The 17,636-nt window shown below is 40.5% G+C and overlaps 1 protein-coding gene across 1 annotated transcript in view; it reads left to right on the top strand.

Annotated features, from left to right (window-relative positions):
• TEAD1 (TEA domain transcription factor 1) overlaps positions 1 to 16,469 on the top strand; it is a gene marked incomplete at its 5' end in the record, with an annotated part of 262,701 nt that extends 246,232 nt beyond the window's left edge. The window contains 2 exons of the mRNA XM_079929549.1: positions 2,767 to 2,919; positions 8,155 to 16,469. Of these exons, the coding sequence (XP_079785675.1) occupies positions 2,767 to 2,919; positions 8,155 to 8,268 (267 nt within the window). The 3' untranslated portion in view covers positions 8,269 to 16,469. The remainder of the gene's footprint in view (positions 1 to 2,766; positions 2,920 to 8,154) is intronic.
• Positions 16,470 to 17,636: the final 1,167 nt, after the last annotated feature.

Raw genomic sequence — 17,636 nt, 5'->3', positions numbered from 1 at the left:
CGATGCAGGGGACGCGGGATCGTGCCCCGATCCGGGAGGATCCCACATGCCGCGGAGCGGCTGGGCCCGTGAACCATGGCCGGTGAGCCTGCGCGTCCGGAGCCTGTGCTCCGCAGCGGGAGAGGCCACAACAGTGAGAGGCCCGCGTACCTCAAAAAATAATAATAAAAATAAATAAATAAAAATTAAAATGTAAAGAAAAACAAAAATCTTGTTTGAGCAACCTAATCGTTTTTTGGGGTTTTGTTTTTTGGCCGCGGCATATAGGATCTTCCCGCGCCCCCTGCAGTGGAAGTGTGGAGTCTTAACCACTGGACTGCCAGGGAAGTCCTGAGCAACCTAATTGTAATTGCATTAGATTTAGATATTATTTGGGGACAGATTGATGTGTTATTGATATTAAATCTTTCCAATCAAGAACCTATTTGCATTTCTATCTCATTTTATCTATTTTAATAAGATTTTAGTTTTCATATATAGGTTTATCCCTTTCTTGTTAAATATATCTCTAAATATTATATAATTTGTTAATACAATTTTTCCAGTTTCCAGATTTTAATTACTAGAGTAGAAGAAAGGTCCTAGTTTTTGCATATCTGTATTCTATTTGGCCATCTTACCATATTCTCTTATTTATCTCCAGCGGGTTTTGCCCCCTAGATTCATGGGTTTTCTCTGTTGTATTATCTTAGCAGCAGCAAAAAGAGAAGACTTTATTTTATCTCCTCGTTTCCAATGTTCATGCCACTTTTATTATTATTACTATTATTATTTTCTCACCTTCTCTTCATTTGCTAAAACTTCCAACACAGTTGTAAAAAGAAATAAAAGAAATAGTGATGGTGAGTATCCTTGTATGGTTACTGATGTCAGTAGAAATAGTTTTGATGTTTTGACGTTTGGGATTAAACTTATTATTGGTTTTTATAAATAGTCTTTATTTTATATTGAAATTCTTTCTATTCCTATTTTACTTAAATTTTTTTATTAGTAATAGCTGCAATATTTTATCAGATGCCTTTTCAGCAACTCTTACTATGTGATTTTTCTCCAATTTGTTGACATCATGAGTTAACGCACATCCTATGTATGAACCACCACAGCATTCCTGAAGAAAGTTCTACTTTGGATACTTTGATGCATTGTTTGCTATTTTACGTAAAATGTTTGCACCTCATAAGTGATATTAATCTATACTTTTCTTTTTTATAAACCATCAACTTTTGGTATTGAATATACATCAATTTCATAAAAATAATTGGAATATCTATCTTTTTCTATGGTATAGCATTGTTTGAATAACATTAAAAATAACTGTTCTTTAAAGATTATATAAAACTTAGCTGTGAAACCATTTGGTCTTTGGACCTTTTTCAGTGGTAGATTTCTAAATAGTTTTTAGTCATTTCCACAGTAATTGAGCTATTGGAGTTTTCTACTTCTTTTTGGTTCAGTATTAGCAATTTGTATTTTGCTGGGAAATCATCCTGTCCTCTAGGTTTTACTTTGCTTTTATTGATTGATTGGTTGGTTGATTGGTTGTTTGCCAAAGAGTTACATAAAGTAACCTCCTCTAAATCTTCTGAACAATAATGTAATTGTGGTTTTGTCTCTTTTCTTTCTTCTCCTTCTTAAGATTGTGAAGGGTTTATTTATTTTATTTTGTCTTTTTAAAGAACTAGTTCTTATATCCTGTCTACATTTTAAATTTCCTTTACGGGACTTCCCTGGCAGTCCAGTGGTTACGACTTCGCCTTCCAATGCAGGGGGTGCGGGTTCGATCCCTGGTCAGGGAACTGGAATCCCACATGCTTCGTGTCCAAAAAACCAAAAACCATAAAACAGAAGGAATATTGTAACAGATTCAATAAAGACTTAAAAAAAAAAAAGGTCCACCTCAAAACAAAACAAAAAAATCTTAAAAGAAATTTCCTTTGTATTGATTTGAGCTTTTATCTTTATTAATTTCCTATTCCTGGTTTTCACTGGTTTTGGTTTATTTTGTAGGGTTTATTAATTTTTTAAGATGTGTACTAAGTTCTATAACTTTTCATCTTTAATGATGAAGACATGAAGCTGCTTTCCTGCAAGTATAGCTTCATCGAGTCCCAAAAGTTTGATGTAAATATTTTCTTTTTCATTACGCTTTAGATAGCTTGTAATTTCTTTTTAAATTCCTCTTTGATCCAGAGTATCTACGAGTGTCTCTCTTATTTCTAAGTGCTTCAGTGGGATCTTCAAACCGCATGTATATATTTTTTAAAAACCCCTTTTTTGAAAAAATTAAAGACATAACACAGTCAGGGGCTCATGATCAGTGTGAAGTAGTTTTTCCTAAAGAAGAGAAATTAGCTGCATTGGTTGTTGGCCTGTGAGGCCTTGTCACAGTAAAGAAGGATTTTCTATGGGCCCTTTGAAGAATTGTGACTGGCCGGGCTTGCTCTCACAGATCTCGAGGTAGAGAATCACTAAGCAGGCAGTTATATTTTTTTCTAACCTTTGCTGAAAAGCATCTATACAACTTTTCTTTAAAGCTGTCATCTTCCCAAGTTTAAAAAAAAAAAATTCCAGAAAAATAATGGATTCTGAGTATGGTGTTAAGTTTGGAGATAGGATTTTTTTTAATGAAGTAAACTACATAAGTAGTGCAGCATATAGCAGGTGATTCATGTTGAATACGTAAAATGCTTTTACAGGCAATAATATCTTTTTTATGTATTTTGAAGTCAAAGGTGTAAAAATGCTCAAATCCTTTTTCCCTCACAGACGGAATATGCAAGGTTTGAGAATGGCCGATTTGTATACCGAATAAACCGCTCCCCGATGTGTGAATATATGATCAATTTCATCCACAAGCTCAAACACTTACCAGAGAAATATATGATGAACAGTGTTTTGGAAAACTTCACAATTTTATTGGTAACTGTTTGTCTCTTTCAAGTTTTGTCAGTCTCAGCCATGAGGCTGGTGGGGAAGATGGGCCTGGGAGGTGCTGGGGCTTGGGCCAAGGGGAACTGACTAGACTGTGGGGCTGGGCCCCAGGTGGTCAATCAGTAGTTGAATTCACACATCCATAGGGCAAACTTAGTTTGGCTCAAGTTTGTGGAAGAGAAAGGGGTCTCACCTGGCCGGTCTTTCTAAGCTTAGCAGAACTGGAATTTGGGGAGGGAGGGTGAGGGTGATACAGCTGGATTCTTAATTCTGGCTGCACATTAGCAAGACCTGGAGAATATCTAAAAATCCCGATAGCAGGGCTGCATCCTAGATCAATTAAATCAGGGTCTGTGAGGATAGGGCCCGGGCATGTGTATTTTCTAAGGTTTTCTAAGGTTCCCTGGGTAATTCCAGTATTAGCTAAGTGTGAGTCTCAGCAGCACCATGGTATACAAATCATAAATGAGGCAAAAGCCGAGTCAGCAGGTTTGTGCTTCAAACATACCTAGACTCATTTCATGAAGGATTTACAAGACCTTATTATTATAAGTAACATACATTAATATAGCAAAGTATAAACCCTCAGTACCAGGAGAAATGTAAACTAGAATACAGTCAGTGGCATAACCAGGAGCGGGGGGAGAATATTTATGGGCTGAAAAGTATGGTCAAACTTAATGGGCAGCTAAAGGGCAAGGAAAAAGCAATGGTGCTCAAAGCCCATGATGGGAAAATTTTCTGGTTCCCCAGGCAATGCTTGGTGTGTTTTTTTCCCCCTAAATTTAACTTTAAAACAGTTTCTCACGGGGACTTCATTTGGTTACTTAGGAAGGTTAATAAGTACAGTGCTCCTCTCAAAATATACCTATAAAATATGCAGTAATGGATTTCATAAAGCGAATTTTTTAAAAATAACATTCCTTGATTAAACCAAAGGCAAAATGCTAAAACAAAATTTGGTGGAAACAATTTTACAAAAAGGGGCAGCAGGACAATATTGTGGTCAAATATTCAGCCCTCTGAAGGCCTACTTTGTTATTCTTTGTTACCAGGTTTAAGAACTAGAATACTTAGAGCAAGAATTCTTCACCTGTACTTTTTGGATTCAGTAGGACAGTGATTCTCAATCAGTGATGTGCTGGTTTAAAAAAAAGGCTCTCCCCTAGTTCCTTCCAAAGCCCTGATCCATAGCTTTTGCCCATTTCCATTGTTGCAGATACAGCTTCCATGGGCAATTTCAAGCTACCAACATTTGTCCAGCCCACGAAATTCCTTCATATTTAACAATAACTTTCAGAGCTAGTAGGAGCCAGCTCTTGTATGCCACTGTAAAAAAAAAAAAAAAAAAAAAGATAAATAAAAATCAAGAAATTAAAAACCTTCTGCATATCAAGATATTCATCCAGGAAGCTTTTAAAAATTCTGAAAGATGGGACCCAGAATCATGGTTTTTGTTTATTTTTACTGCTCCCCAGGTAGTTCTGGTGTGTAGCCAGGTTGAGACCCACTGCTATAGGGGATTGGGTAAGTGAGCCACAGGGAGCCTCAGAGTTCACAGACACGTGATTATGGGTATACAATTGGCAGACAGATAATTTTACATCTAATTTTCATTTATTCCAAGGAGAGAATCTCTGAATTCTCATATGTGTCCATGTCCCTCTGAAACTTGGAAACTAGCAGTCCAGGAGAAAGTTTGGAAACCATATTATAACTATTCATTAGTATCCTTTTTTTAACGGTCTTCGGTGAAAATTGAGCAGTTCAAGGTTTGGGGTGCTGGCAGGTACTTGTCATATAGGTGTTCTTTGTTGCTATTTAAGAACAGATGGATCACCTTAGTGCTCAGATGACCGGAAGGTGTGTGTGGCATCCTGGTGTGGACATTCAGTTGCCTCAGAAATTAACCAAAACTCTCTGAGTGGATGGCCACCCCCCCTCTTCTGGAGGGCGTCTTAGATGTTTCTTACAAACCAGTGAGACTGTTTCAGCACGTTAAGGAATATGTCCTCAGTCCCTAAAACCCGACTTCACGGCACAGCCAAGATAAATATGATCAGGGAAAGTTGTAAGTATCTATTACCCACAAAACCCGTGTAACTATATCAGTAATGCTCCCTTGGAACACATGACTGCCATCCATTTAACTTACCAGGTTAAATTAATTTTAAAACGTATCATTAAGCAACTATATACATCCCTTTGATATGAAGAATCAGAAGCAAATAAATATAGAATTAGTAGCAAATAAATATTTGCTAGAAATAATAGTTTTCTGTAGAAAAACTGAAATTAAGCCAGCACTCCTGGGCAATGAAAATGAAGTCATCTCACTGATAAACAGGAGAGATCATACTTTTCAGCACTTCCTCAGGTGTAGGGACATGGCCAGGATGACAGTTGCTGGACACAGTTGCAGGTGTTTTACTAGGAACATTAGATACAAAACCTGTGTCACCACGGCCGGTTCCATGCCTTACTGGCTGGTGGGCTAGACTCTGGTTTCGTCAGAATGATTCAGGAATTGAGGTGACCCTGTAGGTTTGGGGACTTAATGGTGGCAATCAGACTGGGGAAGACAGCGACTGAATTGTGGGCCAAGGATTTCGATCATCATTTGAGGTCATATTCAGACCTACAGGTTGCTAGAAACATTTTTTTTCCTTCCTCCTTCATCTCAAGCATGAAGCCTAAATAGGATATAGTCTTTCATAGAAAGTCTGCAAGAAGGTAAAGTAGATCATAGAGGTTCCAGGCACAGTGCTGAATCTTTTGTAGATAAATTATGAAATTCTCACTGCAGAACTGTGAAGTCATTTTTATCCCTATTTTATGGATAAGGAATGTTAGTCCTTCCTGAGGTCACAGAGCCAGTGATAGACGTAAATTAAGATTTGAACTGATGGAAAAGACACTTTGCAGGATGTCATGGTCATGGAATGAGAAGACTTGGGTTTAGGACTTAGCTCTACTTTATGACCTTGGGTAAGACATTTAAAGTCTCCAGACCTCAGTTACCTCTGTTTACAAAGTGCTCAAGTCTGCCCTCTCCACCTCAAAGGTTATTGAGAATGTTTGCATTGATTCGGCTAAGTTATGGAAAGGTTGTACTAGCTGCTGAAATACAGTGCAAATAAAACACAGGAAATCTGGGCCTTGTAGGGAGAACGAGGCGGGTAAATAGATGATGACGATGCAAGGCCATCATGGCTGCAGTAAACTTGTGAAACAGACATCATGGGAGCACAGAGTAGTTGAACTGCCTGAGGAGGCACCTGTACTTGGAATGAGGTGGGGAATTCTCAGGGATGTTAAAAGATGATATTTAAGTTGCCTGATGGGCAAGCAGATATTTTTCAGATTTACCAAGAAAAGGCCCGTTCGGTGGGTGCATACTGACATATCAGCTGCGGGGCTGCGGTGAACTAGACAGGCAGGACCAGGCATCCTGGTGTCTGGTGAGGGAGGCAGGCATTCATCAAGGACAGGGAGTCACAAGATGCGTGTAATTCACCTGTGGCTGCCGGCTGGTAGAGGTCGGTGCATGGTGACAAGAGAACGTGTAATAGGAGGTCAGGGAATGCTTCCCTGAGGAAGAAACAATTGAGAGGTGTCTCCAGATGCATAGAGAGGCAGAGAGGGTAGGGAAGAATACTGCACGTAGGTGGGAATGTGGTAGGAGGAGGACTGGAAACGGAGCAGTGCGGCTGGCCCGGTAGGACTGGCCAGAATGGGCCGCTCACTCTCATCCTTGTAGGATGAGAACAGGTTTTCTCTTCATCCTAAAGTTTAAAAGAGGCCATTCAGTTTTTAAGCAGGAGTGTGTTGTTGTCAGATTCATATTTCTTTCAAGGTTACTGTGACTACTGTGCACAGGTGAGACTGGTGCCCGGCAAGGGTGGCTGCTGGTGGAGGAGTCCAGGTCAGCTTTGCTGGTGCCTTGGGCTGTGGCAGGGGAAAAGGGAGATGGATTCAAGAACTCTTCAGGAGATAAAAGCAGCAGGACACAGCATTTGTTTGGATATAGTGATGAGGGAGGGAAAGATTTCAGGGCTGGAAGACTTGCATACTTGGAGTATTTGATCTGCAAGGGAAGTGGCAGGGAGTGAGACTAGAAAAGCAAGTGGGTACCAGTATTGAAAAAAAACTTTGTTACCCAGAAAAAAAAAAATTAGATGATTCATCACTGTATCAATGCATTTATCTAGAGCAGCATGGCATAACAGGTAAGAAAAAGGTCTTCAGATCCAGAAGATCTGGGTTTTTCGTTGACGTTAGTATAACCTTAAACAAATTAACCCCAAGCATCCTCCCTTGTCAAAGAGGGAGTGATATCGCACCTGCTCCTAGAGTTGTTGTAATATTATATGAGATACTTTCTGTAAAGCATTTAATACTGAGGAGGTGCATCGTAAGCACTGAACAGATGGTGGCTATTATTCTGTGAATTTCCATCCATTCAGCGAATACAGTGGACCCTTGAACAACATGGGTTTGAACTGTGTGACTGCTCTTTTACTCCGCATGTATTTCACTGAGTCCAGGCACTGCACGTTAATACAGTGGTGAGCAAGGCACTCACAGAGTTTATGTCTCCCATTGGCTATCGTGAAACAAAATTTAGTAGAGGTTTAGGAATAAGATAGGAGACAGTCCCTAGGATAAATGACTGTCCCATGGAACTGAATTATAGAAAATTCTCTGTGTTGTAAAAAAAATTGCACCACCACCCCCGAAGAAAACAAAACAAAACAAAAACCCCACACTAATTCTTGTGGTGTCTTCTTAGGCTCTCTGAGTGAGACCCAATCTGTAAGGTCTTTCTTACATATGGTAACTAAGCTTAAATAGGATTTAAGTCAGACCTGTAATATCCTGAGTTTTTGCTGGAGGGGGCGGAGGGAGGCTGGGCAGATCTCTGAACAATCCACTTTTTGAACATTGGACTCCATATTCCTTTCCAAGTAAATCATAGTCATCATGGCACAGATGGAATATGTTTTCATTCATGTGGTGTTTGATATAGATATATGTGTGTATATATATATATATATATATATATATATATATATATATACTTTAAAAAATATTTTATTGACATATAGTTGATTTACAATGTGTTAATTTCTGCTGTACAGCAAAGTGATTCAGTTATACCTATATATATTGTACGTTCTGTTTCATATTCTTTTCCATTTATACTTTTTTTTTTTTAAACAGGTGGTAACAAACAGGGATACACAAGAAACTCTCCTGTGCATGGCCTGTGTATTTGAAGTTTCAAATAGTGAACATGGAGCACAGCATCATATTTACAGGCTTGTAAAGGACTAACCGTGGTTATTTATATATATAGATATCTGTATATACACACACACATATGTGCACACACACACACACTCTCTCCATGATCGAACGACTGACTGTAAACCTCACCACACAGGGGTGCTGCCCTGGCCCTGAGGTCACCCCAACTTTTCTAAATCCTGTTTGAGTGAAGTCATTTTTTCATGTGTTCATACTCATTATAGCTGTGAAGTTCTGGTACAGTTGTAAAAAGAGAAATCGAGTTGTTTCTGTGTGTTATTCAGATCCACAGCCCACAATTCCTCAGAAAGGTGAACCTTAAGAACCCAAGTCTCTGTCTGCAGAGACCTGTTTCTCGTTGTGGTAGAAAAAAAAATTAAGACAGAGCATTTACCATTGGACATTTACAGCCTTTATACAAATGTATTTAGTGTTTTTTTTTTTCCCAACATAAAATTCTTGTTTTAAGATACAAGTAAAATTAATCTTTAAATATAAATGTAAATTAGTACACAAAACTAAGAATCTTTAGACTTATCTTTGTAACAAATTAGGGTGGAAGTTATGAAAGAATGTAATTCACTAAATTATTTTTTAAATGAAACTTTTCCTTCTTTTTGAAACCAAATGTTAAAATATAGCCTTAAGAAATGCTTGGTAGAAATATCCTAATGAGACAAATTTGTACTTTTTTCCTCGAGGTTAAAACTAATCTCCTAATCCATTAAACTCTTGAAACAGCTATTACAGAGGAAGAAAACTTCACCCCTTATCCTTAACATATATAGTATATTTAAAAAATATAAAATTGTATTGTACTAATGTGATGATTATTTAATGAAAAAGAAAAGATGGCTCTTTTTGCAATAAGTAGATAAATACTGAAAATCTAAACTTACAATGTTTATAGTCTTGTGTGTGCAGTTATATTTTATATGGACAACCAAATTTTTTATTAAGATGAGTAAATATTTGAACCACTGAAATTTAATAACAAAAATTTAAAATTGGCATGAATACTGCACTGTGAGCTGCAAATTATAGAAAACCCTGTGGCTGGGAGAAATTTCATCAACCAAACTCATAAAAGGCTCATCAGTTTTAGGATCTCTGCTCCCCAGAAAATCACAAGCATGCTCACCAGCCTGTGGGTAAATTATTTCTGGTGATCCAATGTGCATATTAACCTGCCGTAACTATATGTGTACGTGTGTGTTTGTGTGTACATATATACACATATACATATATAGTTATTCAACACATATTTATTGAACATCTATTCAGTGTCACTCAGTTTTCTAGGTGCTGATATGTGTGTATTTCACAGTCTGTGTCCGTAGATCTAGGTGTATTCGCTAAGGACACGCGTTTCCTTGACATCTCTCAGTAAGTCACAATGCTTATTTGACTGAGGTTGAAGAGGCTCAGCTATCTATCTCTGCCCTTTCCAAACAGGCACATTTGGGAGGTTTTCTTCCTAGGAGGAATTCAACTTTCCAACCCAAATATTCCAAAGCATTGTCCAGGCAGTCTGTTTGATGTGGCCACATGTCTTGGGTTATTTCCATAAGTGCTTCATTGGGAAGGGGACAGGGCATACTCCCCAACTTCCTGGAGGAAAGTGACGTTTTTTATAATTGTCAGGAATAGGTTAACACTATTAGAACATAAAATGTTTTGTAAGTTGTGAAACATGTCAAGACTTTTACGTCAAGCCAGGAAATGAAAACTTTGTTCTGTCACATTCAAATAACCTACACACCCACTTCCCTGTCCCACCACCTGCTCTGACCCTGCTTATATATTGATTAGTATCTGGTGGTCATGAGGGTGTGGCTGGCTCATGGCAAACAGAAGAACCAAGCCTAACCTCTCCCAAACCCATGACCCTGGTCACTGGGAAGACCAAAGGAGAGAGCGCAGAACTTTCCCCTTTTGGAACACACATCCCTTACATAAGCCAGTAGCATGGTGTGTATCTTCCCTACGTAAAGAGACTACAGTTTGTTCCCTGATTCCAGGTGGACCTTTGAAGAATTGCCCTAGTGGCCCACTCTTCTATCTGGTCTTCGGCCCAAGCATTAAGCTTCTTCCTTGGTCATATATTTATGATTTCTCTTGGTCACCCCTCTTAGGGATGCTTCTTTGGCTCCCATCTCCTGTGTCTTTACTCAAGGTGTTACCCCCAGTCTCTCAGGACCAAGGGGCGCAAATGATCTTATGTGGCTAAAAGCCACGCCATTCCAGAACTTCAGGGCAAGAGGTATTTGGTTCCCGCTTTCTCCCAGGAATGGGGCTCTTCGGTACTGCCAGGAGGGCTCTGAGGATTTACTTTTTTCAAAGCGCAAATAGATGGAGACCCAAGAACACCAGCTAGAGGATAGTTCTTTTGGCTGCAGAGAAGGGCATACCCTGGTCTGCTGAACTCACAGAGTTAGGCTGGGCGCTCTGATGCTTGCCTCTTCCTCCGAATGCCTTTGTAGTTGAGTTTGGGGGTTTACATGGATGAACTTGAGGATTGCTCTTTGCTCTTAAAACAAGTTTACTTCTTGTCTTGTCCTTCTAAAGATTTCTCCAGGGCAGATATTTTCCCTATCTTAACCACTGGTCCAACCTCTTAGCCCTTTCTCTGTCACTCCCAAATTAGACCCTGGGATTAGATTTGTGTTAGAACATCGAATCCAAGTCTGTTTTTGGTCCTTCACCCTTTATGGCAGAGTCTCCTCCCCTCGTAAAGCTTTCTGTACCATAAAGAAGCCTTTCCAGAGCTCCGTCCTCACTGCTCTTTTCTGGGTGCTCTATCTCCTGGTTGACCCTCCACTACCAGGATCGATTCAGGGACATCTTGTGCTTTCATTGGAGAGTTCAGAGGCCACTTTCCGCAGCCTAAATAGGGAGAAGCTGAAGAACTGGGCTTTGGTCTCTTGGTATTCATTTTCATCTTAGCAAGAGACCTAAATAAAGTTGGGGCTTTTCCAAAACATGTCCTAGAATCCCAGAATGTCTAAGCTACCCTAGACCAGGGTTTCTCAACCCCTTCTTGACACTGTTGACATTTGGACCGGATAATTCTCTGTGGTGCAGGGCTGTCCTGTGCACTGTAGGAGGTTTAGCAGCATCCCTAGCCTCTGCCCACTAGATACACCTTTCCCCAGTTGTCACAACCCAAAACGTCTCCAGACATTGCCAAATGTGCCATGGGGCACAGAACTGCCCCTGGTTGAGAACCACTGCCCTGCATCTGACAGGTCACAAATGCCATATTTGAGGTTTTCTTTCTCCTTCCATTTTACCCTGAGAAAGCTGCTCTCTTGGGAGCCTTGTCTCAGGCCATCAAGAGACAGGTAGGAATATTACTCAAATGATATTGTGTCCATGTTTCTTCCTATTTCAGAACTTCTATTTCACAACAGAATCTCTCTGCTACAAGTATTCTTTCCTTCCTCCCTGGGAAAGTTGGGGACAGCTGGCCACCATCATCCCTAGAATCAACTCACACCTATTTAAAGAGCATTTCTAATTTGCTCTTCGTTGCTTATTTTATCAGGTTAAAGAAAATCCCACCCATTTTTGTGAGTTCTCCTAAGGTTATAGTTCTCATTATCAAACCCTTAATCATTTCAATACATTTCCTCTGGTCTTCTACTTTTAGCCTTGCACTCATTGCTTTTTTGTAGAATTTACAGAGACCTCTGGGACATTTCATCTTTAAGGATGGTGGAGAGAGGGATTCATTTCGGAAGAGGGCTGATCGAATTTTCCTTTATCGAGCTTTAGGAAAGCACAGTCTTCAGGCATACCTCAGAGCTAGCGCGGGCTCAGTTCCAGAGCACCACAAGAAAGCAAATATCACAGTAAAGCGAGTCACACAGTGCATATAAAAGTTATGTTTACCCTATATTGTCGTCTATTAAGTGTGCAATAGTATTATGTCTGAAAAAAAAAATCAGTGCACATACCTTAATGAAAAAATATTGCTAAAAAATGCCGGAACAATTACAATAGAAACTTGAAGGTCACCATAAAAAATATGAAAATAATAACAAAGTTGAATTGTTCTTCAATTATTAATTATTGCGAGAATTATCAAAATGTGACACAGAGACGTGAAGTGAGCAAATGTTATTGGAAAGTGACGCTGGTAGACTCGTTTGCCTTAGGGTCGCCACAAACCTTCAATTTTTAAAAACTGCGATATCTGTGAAGCACAATAAAACGAGGTATGCCTGTGACCTCCATTTTGTAGATGAGAAAGTTGAGGCCCAGAGGGGAGATGACTTGCCCAAAGTCACCCAGCTGGTCAGTGACAGATTAAGAGTAAGGCTCTGGGACTCCTGACACTTAATCCTTGGCCTCTTGGCGGGGGTCGTTCCTCTCTGGTGCTCAGGGCGGAAGAGAGAGGGAGGTTAAGACCCCCTTCCTCTGCCAGAGCAGCAGCATCTCCTGGTGGTGACGCTGCTTCTCTCCCTGGAGCATCACGTCTGGGAGGCATGCGCGAGCAGATAGGAAAGCTGATGAGCCTTTTCCTTACCCTGAGGACAGTTCACCTGCCACAGGCTCTGAGTTAAATTTCTCTTCACAAAGCATCCCAGCAGCAAAGTCCCACGCTCGGACCAGCCAAAAAACAGCCCCCGTGCCCAGAACTTGGTGTTACAAACCCAAGTCTTCTCTAGGTCTCAAGACTCTAGTGGCTTTTGCAGTTTGTTTTTGTACAAACGTTAAGTTATTTAAATCACACAAGATGACAGTCAACTTTTCAAACCAGGTACCGATAACTTGTATGATTTTTGTCTATGCTCTGGTACACTACACCTGTTCTAATGAAGGGTAGAACCAATTTTGTGTGTTGGTGTTCACACCTGTGACATTAAGAGGATACGTCTGCATTGCTTCTTTCTTTCTGTTGATGTTTCTGTGGCAAAACCCTGCACATGTCATTTCTGAAAAGCCTTAAATCTTTGCGATGTTGCGTGTAGGGTTTGCAGTGCAGAAGGCTGCCTCGGAACTGTGAGCCCTTTTGTAAGCTGGAAGCATTTCTCTTACTACTGTTAACTTTTGTAGGAAGTTTTCAATTCAGAGCTGCCAAAGCGTTCAGTAAGCAGTGCCTTAGTGATACTTAGTCGTGCCGCCAGCCTTTTCTCACACCAGTTCTCGATGTCCCTTTACTGATCGGCATGGTATTTAAAATAGAGCAAGCAAGCATTGTTTTCATTTTTGTTTCGTAAGCCCATTTTTCTCCAGTTCTATTGGAAACTGACTTCTTGGTCTGAAATCTGAAATGAACAGAAGTCAGTTCATTGACCACACTGTCAAATGTCTATACCAAAATGGAAGGTTTTGCAACTTCGTAGTTTACTATGAAAAGCAAATTGTATACTTTTAATGTTGCCTTTTAAATTCATGACCAAATACTTAGCTATTTGTGAATCTTCTGCACTCTAGCATGAAAGTGCCTTTGGTTTGAGATTCCAGCTTAGAAAAGTGCTGCCGTAATCACGATGATTTGTAGAGAGACCAAAAATATTCTGAGATCACCGTAATGCCTTCGGTTTACTGGGATGGTAACCAACCACAGGCCTCCATTCACAAGAGCACGACGCGGACCCTGCCTGCCGCGCTGTCTGCCTGCCGTGGGGGAGCCCCTGCCACCCATGCCCCCGGGGCGCACAGCGGCAGGAGGGCCCCCAGGAACTGGTGTGTTTGTGCGCCGTGACCCCATGCGCCATCTCCGCCCGTCACCCAGCCCTGTGTCCGCCTCAGGGAACTTGCACACAGACCGCAGACTCTCGGCCGGTGGACAGAGTGGTCCTTCTTATGCTCATGTTCAGTCTGTGGAGGCCTGCCTTTCCACTCAGACGACAGCGCGCACTTCCGGTTGACGCAGTGATACCGTTCTGAAAGTTGGAAGCCTCAAACTGAGATGACAGTGCAGAACAAAAAATGGGTTAGGGTCATTACAATTGAAGTGTTCTTCTTAGGGCGAAAATGTTGACTCTGAGTGTTGTCTGAATGCGCTATGAGAAACTTCCAAAGAGCACCACTCACGATTCGGGATTTTCGAAGAATGTTCCAGCCCTCCAAAGGGCAACTCTTTAGAGTCCGTGCTGGCTTTTATCAAAACCTTGTGTAAATTGGGAAAATTGATAGAGGGGAGGAAAAGGAGTGAAAAGGATGAGAAGGCAAAAACACGAGCCAAACAAAAGCCAGGACAAAAAAGACTTTTCTTTACCAATATAGACTTTACAGTGACATTAGACATCTTTGAAAGTTAGCCTCTGAATGCGATGGTCCGTCTGTCTCTACCTGGTGTCTTTAAGAGTACCCTCTTTGGGCTGTCTGAAATTTCAGGAGTGATTTCTATCCACACCAAGTTGTGAGTATTCGTAGAAATTTCTACAAGAAACAAAAAAAGTTAAATGAAAAGGAAAATTGCTCAGCACAAGTTATAGTTAGCTGCTTGAATTCAGCCCCTCCCTGTCGTGGCAGGACTACACCACAACTTGGAAGAAATTAATCAAATGTTTGTTTTCCTGTTTCCCTTTTCAACTGTTACTGTGCTTTCTTTGGCAATAGTTTTCTCTCATTAACTCATTACTTATATCGTTAAGAATGAAGGTTTTGTGTTTAAAATTGCATTGCAAAGGATAGTTTCACTGAAGTCATGCACCATTAAATAAGATGAAATATTTGTCTTTATTGTTCTACTTCCTAAGCCGTAAACTTGTTTTATTCTCTGTGAATTTGCATTGAGTCTGTTATATGCCCCACTCCATCATTTTAGCATTTGAAATAGCATTTATGTTCCCTCTCGTTCATCATGAAATGGGGGCAGATTCCAGGAGATTCCACCTCTATCATGTTGGCTCTCTTTTGTCTGCCTTCCATTATGAAATTGTCTCCCCTTCCCCTTTTTCTGAAAGAGGCTGACAGAATCTAGGTGTAAATCAATTGGAAACCAGTCTCTGGTTTTCTCCCTCCCTCCTTCCCTCAGTCCCTCCCTCCTTCCTTCCTTCCTTCTCTTTTCTTTTTTGCATCAGTCATTTTCTGTGATTAGTTTCACTGTGTAAATTAGATATTAACTGCACTTCTTTAAAAAAAAAAAACCACCTCCCTGTTACCTCCTTGAAAGAGTCACTTCTGTAGGCCTTTTTCAACAGGCTCATGACTGCAGATAAGGAAAAAAAAAAAAGTAAAAACAAAAACTATGTGCCTAAAAAAAGACAAAAAAAGTTTTGTAACATTTAAAAAAGAAACCTGAATAGCCTTTAATTCTTTAATATGCTTAAATTTTATGTAAATCGGTTTTTTGCCACGTGTGTTTGTTCACATTCTAAATGGCTTAATGGGATTCTCACAGTCTGTCTTCGTGTCACGTGTATGAAATGGGCTTGTGACGTAAGCGTTTCATCTGGTCAGTGGTTCCTTTGATATTGTACTGCTGCTGTGAGTGGGCTGGGGAGCCTGCCTTTAGGCAGTAAGGTTCCTCTTGGGTAGATTGGAGAGATGGGATGGGGGCAAATTCTCACATACGTTTTCATAACCTGTTTGCAGAAACTTTGAAAAGGCGTTTGGTTAAACCTCTTGGCAGTACAGTATTCTTGTATTTGTTAACGTCTGTGTTTAGGTACTGGTACCTTTTTGTTTAAAAATGTTCTAAGTGTTGGCTTTAAAGTGAATTTATCTTTAGTATGATAGTTATATGAAAATTATAGGGTTTGTGTGCAGAGAATTTTTTTATAAAGTGCTTTGTAAAAAAAAAATGTATTCTAGCTTTCGCGGTACATATGTGTGATAACTGTAATATCCATGACAGTTAAGTGCAATTATTTCATCACTCTAAAAATGCTATTTTTGTGTCAGTTCCTGCAGGTGTTTTCATGTCTTTGCAAAGTGACACATTTTGATGCCTTCTTGATAAAGTGGTAGACATTTTGTAGCTTTCTAGAAACTTTGTATTCATACGGTATCAATGAAAAATAAAGAAAATGAAAGTGTGGGTCACCTTTTTTATCTGCCAAAGTGTATGTTGTTGAAAATGAAAGGTGCTTTATGTGTTGTGGGTGAATGTATGAAGGACAGAGTAAAGGAGGTTGAAGCCATGATCCTTTTGATGGTGTCCACCAAGCTCAGTTATCCGAACATGACATGTTAATGTCTAGCAGGGTTTCTTTCTTCCTGTTTGTTTTTTTTTTAATAGAAGTATATTCGATTTACAATGTTGTGTTTCAGGTGTACAGCAAGGTGATTCAGTTATACATGCATATATATCTATCTTTTTCATATTCTTTTCCCTGATAGGTTATTACAACATATTGAGTATAGTTCCCTTTAGCAGGGTTTCTTAAAAACATCCACAGGTCAGTTGGTCTACCTGCCTGTCTGCCTGTCTCTCTTTAGTGTGTCGTTGAAATTGTTAACCCGCCTTGCTGTGTGCGTGCCAGGAACCAGGGGTAGAAGTAGAAGTTGGTGCCCGCGTGGTGCAGGCTGTAACGCCGCCCTGTCCTCGGGAGTGTGCAGCACACACATGCACAACAAAGCCTTGGAGTCACTAAGTTTACTGATTCTCACAACAGTCCTGATGACAGTAATATTATTACCCCCCAGCCGATGCTCAGAAAGGGCAGGTCGTCCAGAGTTGTGACTGGTGCGTGGTAGAGTCTTCAGCTGGTCACCCTGGCTCTGATGCCTTGACCCTTGGCCCCTGCATTTTGGCTCACTGAGACCCCGTGGAAACAGCTCAAGGCTGGGGAGGAGAAATCTGGGGGCCGAGGGGCTTTCTTAAGCAACAATGACCTTAGGCCCTGACAGCAGGACCCAATGTACCCTGGGATCCTTCGGTTAGAACTAGACCTTAGAAGGTCTTGCTTCTCCCCATTTCTTTGAAATCTGAGGTACAGCCTGCCTCGAATCCCAAGAGGCACTGTGGGAGGGGGAACAGAGAAAAAATTAGCTTCCAGTTCCTTTGAAGAGGCATATTTTTAGCGAGCTACAATTCAAGAGGAAGGCCATTGTCTCGTGAGCTGCTCGGGGCAGAGGGAAGGGGAACTGTGGGCCATTTTGCTGAGGCCCTGTTAATATGCCAGGTACCTTCACAGTCACGATTTCCTTTAACCCTCATCCTCTTGAGTAAAGGAATCATTTCCGATTTTCCAATAAGGAAATTGAAGCCCAGAGAAGTTAAGTCCTTGTTAAGATCATAAAAGCTAATAAGTAGCAAGAATTTAGAGGTGGAAAAACCTCCTCCCTTGCAGTCCTGGCTCTGCTGCTGGCTGTGTGGCACTTTACACCTCCACCACCTCCTCTAAAACAAGGTGTTTAACGCATCAAAAACATCCTTTATTAGTGCCTGCAGTTCCAGTCAACTTGAGTTCAGCAAAGAGAGTGACATGCTAGGT

This window comes from Stenella coeruleoalba, assembly GCF_951394435.1.
Source record: "Stenella coeruleoalba genome assembly, chromosome: 8".
In the NCBI taxonomy this organism is placed as follows: Eukaryota; Metazoa; Chordata; class Mammalia; order Artiodactyla; family Delphinidae; genus Stenella; species Stenella coeruleoalba.
The sequence above is the reverse complement of the archived record's forward strand: the minus strand, read 5'-3'. Positions and strand labels throughout refer to the sequence as shown.